We start from the raw sequence: 6,017 nt of genomic DNA, 5'->3' as shown, positions 1-6,017 counted from the left end.
AGACTTCAGATGTCACTTTTTAATATTCCTTAATAGTGATGTTTTAGATTGAAATGAGATTTTATTACTGATATATATATATATATCTACTATGTGTGTGTAGATCCACACTTTTACATTGTACAGCTGAGTGCGAATTGCGATTAGAATAATTTGATTACTGCACATATGCAGGGATACTCTCTTGTGTACTTAGTACGAGGCAATTTAGTCTCCGGACTACCAGCTTGTACTTGATTTTGTGTGCGTTCATTAAATAAACCAGTTCTTCTCACAACCCGCCGCAGTACAACTGCGTGGTGTCTACGTGCAAAAACATGGGCAATCTTTTGGTACCGCAAGTGGTAAGTACCGCCTTCGTACGAAATCCTACGGAATCTAACGGATTTGGGAGCACGCAGACACGCTGAAGAACTCTACGTACGTTCATTTCTACAACCCACACTTGCCCCCTCTCTCCCTCTCTCCCCTTCTCTTCCTCTCCCATTCTCTCTCTCCATCTCTCCCCACTCTCTCTCCTTCTCAATATGTTAGATCATATAAGGAGAGAGAGAGAGAGAGAGAGAGAGAGAGAGAGAGAGAGAGAGAGCATTGAACCACATACATGTACCATTATTTACCATGTGTATTTCGACAACATGCCGGGCAAAAACCTAACGGATACAGTTATGTGACTTGAACAGCAGAAGACAGGTACTTGACATGCATAATTTTGAGGTCAGTGGTAATTTCCAATGCAGAAATGTTCGCGGTGGTTTTATGTTCGCGGTTTTCGCGGTGGTAAAAATCACCGCCAACATTTTTTCATTGTAGTTTTAGACTACAGTCTACTAGTAGTATAACTTAAAATAACCGCGAAAACTCCATTTCCCGCTAACGCGAAATTAAATCCCCGCGAAGTTAAACGCATTTACAGTATACAGGAATAGGCGGTTGTTTTTTGTTCCCGAGCAAGCCCCGATTATTCTATGTTGAAGTATTCTACGCATGCTAAAGAGTCTTCATACGCCCCGTTAGCCAAGAGGTAAATAACTGTCCTTCATAGAGAACCCTCGACCTGAAACACGCCGCCAGACTTTTGCTTACACACATCCTCAAAAGCCAATCTGGTACTAACGCAAGGCGTGGATACGGGCTAGGATCGATTGCAACTCGAGAAGCCCCCGGGGCCTACCATCCTGCCAGGCAGTCGGGTACTCACCAATCACATTCCAAGTGACCAACGGCTAATTACGAGCACAACCTCAGGGCTTCGCACAGAAGACTGTGCCATAATTACATGGATACTTATTGCATCACTGATCAGTAGCAGTATCAGCTAAGCTGTGATGTCCTTGCTGCAGCCACTACTGTCAACAGTATGACATTACGGAAAGGCTTCGTGAGAAGCCTCGGCTTGGATCTAAGTTAGTACTCAGAGTCTTTGACTGACGGTAAACTGTAGCGTGCAGTACCATTGACATACCAATTGGAGGGAGAATCATACCCGGCACAAAGTATCAGACGATACGGACAGCATGGCAAGGTGCGAAGGTAAGTGAGGGGAACATTATGTTGGGATTTTGTGCTGTCTTCTTCGGTCGCCCCCCTGTCACAAAACCATTATAAATAGCTAACTGGTGCTTCCTTGATCTTGGTTTAGCTGATATATGATCTTTTGTTTACCGAGGTAGGAGAGCTAACGGTGTCATATGTAGAACTTGCTTGGTAAACACAGAAAGCTACCATGTGTGTATTTGACCCAGGGTTGCCTCTGGCGCTGCTGGTTGTGCTGTCGGCTACAGTGGGCGCGGCGGGACCCGGGGGGACTTGCGGGAGGAGGTTGAAGACTCTCGTCCATGGGGCCTTAGTGGTGGCGCCTATGCCTCCTAATATCACCGGAAAGTGGGTCTCCTCCAGGTATGATGAAACGTCTGCTAAGACTAAATTAATTTCCAACAATATACTATTCAGAACGTCAAAGGTAACGGGGAATGTAATGTCGTATCTTTCTTACAAATGTGTGCCCTGGTCTTGGTTTTTTTAAATTATTGTTTTTTTTAATTAAGACCCGAACAACTGTCAGAAGCCTCAGAAGGCGCTGCCTTTCTTTTGTGATCTTTCATCCCTTGTCCCGATTGCCACCTCTCGACCGCCTTCGGTTGATCGACGGGCAACTCGTACTCGTAGGTTGAAGTTGTAGGGCGACTGCGTACAGCAGTATATGGTAGGTTAAGAAAAATGTGATTAAGAAACAAAGATCGGTCTGTAAGTTTTCTGATCTGGATTTAACGCTGAATACGGCCTATCCTGGCACAACATTGCACGAATCCGCACTCCTCAGTCTGACAATTCAGCACGGACACTTCTTCTCTATGCCGCTTGGATCTCTGACAGCTTGGCGCTCTTATTTATCGTCCAAGCCCCGGTGATAGCAATACTGGTCGTGCACAAATATTGGTTTTAAGATCTTGGGTTACACTAGTCGACCCGCCACCATCCTGGGGCCAGCAAAACCAATAACCGGCCAAACCGTGCGCAGCGGCTTGATTTATCGCCGAAACCTCCAGACGGGGTTTTGCGGGGCAGCCGTCACGAGGCCGTGATAGAACCCTCCTGCATACCTAGGACACGGCGGCACAGGTCACATCTGGTAAAAAAATCACCGCAAAAGGTCAAATTAGTTCTCTTGACATGTACTTTCTAAAACCTGAACGGTACTTCCATCTGCGCAATTCGGGCCCTGCCATATGCTATGGAAATCTGATAGTAGAAGTGTTGAAATCTTCGTAAGCATTACAAATGTCAACCTCATATCATCTTCACACAGGCCCGTGAGGTGGGACGAGCACTGATCTCCAAGCAGATGTGGGAAGGCAAAGTCATAGCATTTCTGTTGTAAACGGCGTAGTGACCACTTCGCCACGTAATAGAAGTGACAACATTTGACGGCACTGATCAACGGGTCTTTGCATTTTACTTTTTTAGCCAGTTGCCAAACGCAAATAAACAACGCAACAAATTCGTCAAACCAGTCATAACATGGGTGACGTATCCGCTTTGCAGACTGTTTATGTCTGTGCATTCAGATACCAATTGCGAAGCTGGAAACGTCTTCAGGTGGATACAGGCCACTACGCACAAGCAAACAAAGGGACAAACAAGCACACTACAAACACACCAACTGACAACAAAATGTAAGGGGGGCGGTGTTGTGGCCCCAGGTTCTTTGAATGCTGCACGAGGAACGTTTAAACTACAGGACTAAGAAAGCACACACAGGACACAGTCATGCCGTTAGACACGCACGGGAGCTGTTCGTCGGGACCTTCTCTCTGCTCTCTCTGTCACTCAAGTCTCTGTCCAACTGTCTCCAACTTGCAATTCCCGGCTTTTATTCCAAAAACCCAGACACAGATCCAGACACTGTCTACAGCTATGCATGACACTAATTATAACATGTACCTGCTATTGGCTTTGTTGTTCTTTTCATCTTCAGTTCATCAAAGAACAATACAAAGGATAACACCTTGTCAGCAGTTATCACACAACGATAACAGACTAATTACAGTTACCAGGTGGGCTGTCTGTAGCTTCTCAGAGCATGTACATGACAAAATGATAACCATAACATCTTGCTTTAAATGATACGACAATTTCTTCAAAACAGTGCATTTTTACCCCTCCTACACCCACCGCCAAATTTTCCACGAGCCGTCCCGGCGAGTACTACAGTAACAGTTCTATCATGTTACACAGTAGAATACAACAAACAACAACAAAAAACACCAATAGACAATACATGTTGGTGGAATTGATTAACCAGATACAGTTCACGACTTAGCAGGTCAGTCCACAGGTTTTTCAAATGTCTCAATGTCCTCTACCTCTCCGCTGCTCATCTTCAGCACACCTCTCAGCTCACACACCAAAGCCGATCGGGTGCCATGTTCTGCTGTCCGCGGCCTCCTATCCCCGAGTACCGCTCCCCTCTCCCGTGTCGTGTTGTCCTCCCTCCGTCCCTTCGTCGCACGGCCACAGACGTCCTCTCCGAGTCGCTCCCCAGGCGCTGTCGCATTCACCGGCCTCCAATGGAAGGTGCCCCGGCGATGATGCTGACGCTGCAGGAGTCCCCGTTAGGGTGTTGACCGGATCGTGACCGTCTGGTGGGCATGGTTAACGCGTGGCATGACCACGAACTCGCCAACACTCTTGTGCCCGGTGTGACCCATGCAGGGATAAGCCATGGAGAAAGAACAGAACACACACGCACACAACCTGACCGTCCTATCAGACCTATCGAAATTCCTGTTAACTAACCTTAACACTGGCCCTGAACTGTCTATAGTGCATCAAATACCTTTCTGTCTTCAGATGCATGTAAAACAATTAGTACGGAAGTGAACAAAAACATAAACATTCAACTTACTCTTACACTGTCAACATTTCTCAATATCCTAACTCTTTAAAACAACTCTCACTGTTTCTCTTCCCTCCTCCTGTCTGTCCTACATCACAGTCTCAATTGTCACAACAACAACTCTGGCCGCCGCACAACACTAATCCAGGACTTATGCAGTAAAATACAAGTATAACAATACAGGGAAGTCTTGCCGCTAGTCATCACAACAACTAAGAGAGTCCACCTACAACTATTCACTACTTCTTGCTACTAGTCAAAACCAACATAACTAGGCTAAGCTCTAACAGAACAGGTCAGGCAGCGTGAGCATGGCATTCTTTCTGTCCACTCAAGTCAAGGGCACACTCACGTTCACCAAGTTCCACCCGGCTTCTCAATTGTCCTACCGACCGCCCCGTCGCCTCGTACCATGCCGAAGTCGCGGCCCGCACTCTGACCATGGTGTCGGCCGCCGTCAGTCCTGCCGCCACGTGCCGAGCCTTGGAGTTCACGGCTTCCCCAGCACTCCAGCCATGGTCCTGCAACCTCCTATCCTGGTCAGCCTGCCGTGTCCTGCCGGTTGTCGCTCCACCTCGGCCATCCTGCCCTCCCGTGCGCATCTCCTGGCACGGCTCCTGGTCCTGGCGTGTCTCCGTCCCGCAGCGTCCCTCTAGATCTTGGTTACGCAGCATCCTGCCTCGACAACGCCAAATGTAAGGGGGGCGGTGTTGTGGCCCCAGGTTCTTTGAATGCTGCACGAGGAACGTTTAAACTACAGGACTAAGAAAGCACACACAGGACACAGTCATGCCGTTAGACACGCACGGGAGCTGTTCGTCGCTATCTTTCGTATTATCCCTATATTCTTATGAATTTTTGTACAAATGAGATTGATATGATATTTTCATATTAATGTTTCATCTATTAAGAAAACGAGTTACTTGAATTTATCAATGAAGTCATTATTTAAGAACATCTGGACTTTTTCCTGCGGGTGTTTTTTTTTAATTCTTGCGTGTAAAAATCGTTAATTTTTTTTTAGCATGAAAGGACAATTCATTTGTTTTGAACCATTTATTTGCTTTGTGTAGTTCATTATCCATGATATCTACGAAGGTCGTGCGATTTTGGTGAGACATGAATAGACATAGACATAGAAACATAAAAACATTGCACTGTATATGTACAAGCGTCCACAGAGGTTTTTAAAATATGTAATAGGGTAGAAAGAATCCGACTTGAGTACAGACTGTATGATGGAACTTGAAGAGTAGAAAAGCCGATATACAAAGGAATATCACTGCTTACGCCATCTGACGTCATAAGTATCAGTACAATTAGATACGAACATTTCGCTAGCACCGCAATATGTAGGACAATTCATTATCATGCGGAAACAACTGTTACAGGCAATTCCACATTTTCATAGCACATTCGATCGAAATACGTTTCATACATGGGCACCGAAGAGTTGCGAACAAATGATATTGTTTGGAATTAACCAAGGAGGTTGATAAAAGCTCCTTGGATTAACCAATCACTAGACAAAGCCGATGCCCCCATTCCCATTAGAAACAAACTCTTTGACGCATGCGTCAAACCCATTACTTTGTATGGTTCAGAAATATGGGACGCG

General features: G+C 45.9%; 1 protein-coding gene across 1 annotated transcript in view; it reads left to right on the top strand.

Annotated features, from left to right (window-relative positions):
* The first annotated feature begins 703 nt into the window (after positions 1-703).
* Positions 704-6,017, top strand: part of LOC118417830 (protein APCDD1-like) — an 18,135-nt gene continuing 12,821 nt past the window's right edge. The window contains exons 1-2 of the mRNA XM_035823577.1: positions 704-1,533; positions 1,746-1,899. Of these exons, the coding sequence (XP_035679470.1) occupies positions 1,518-1,533; positions 1,746-1,899 (170 nt within the window). The 5' untranslated portion in view covers positions 704-1,517. The remainder of the gene's footprint in view (positions 1,534-1,745; positions 1,900-6,017) is intronic.

This window comes from Branchiostoma floridae, chromosome 6 (genome assembly GCF_000003815.2).
Source record: "Branchiostoma floridae strain S238N-H82 chromosome 6, Bfl_VNyyK, whole genome shotgun sequence".
Lineage (NCBI taxonomy): Eukaryota > Metazoa > Chordata > Leptocardii > Amphioxiformes > Branchiostomatidae > Branchiostoma > Branchiostoma floridae.
Note: the sequence above shows the minus strand (reverse complement) of the source record. Positions and strands in the feature narration are given on the sequence as shown.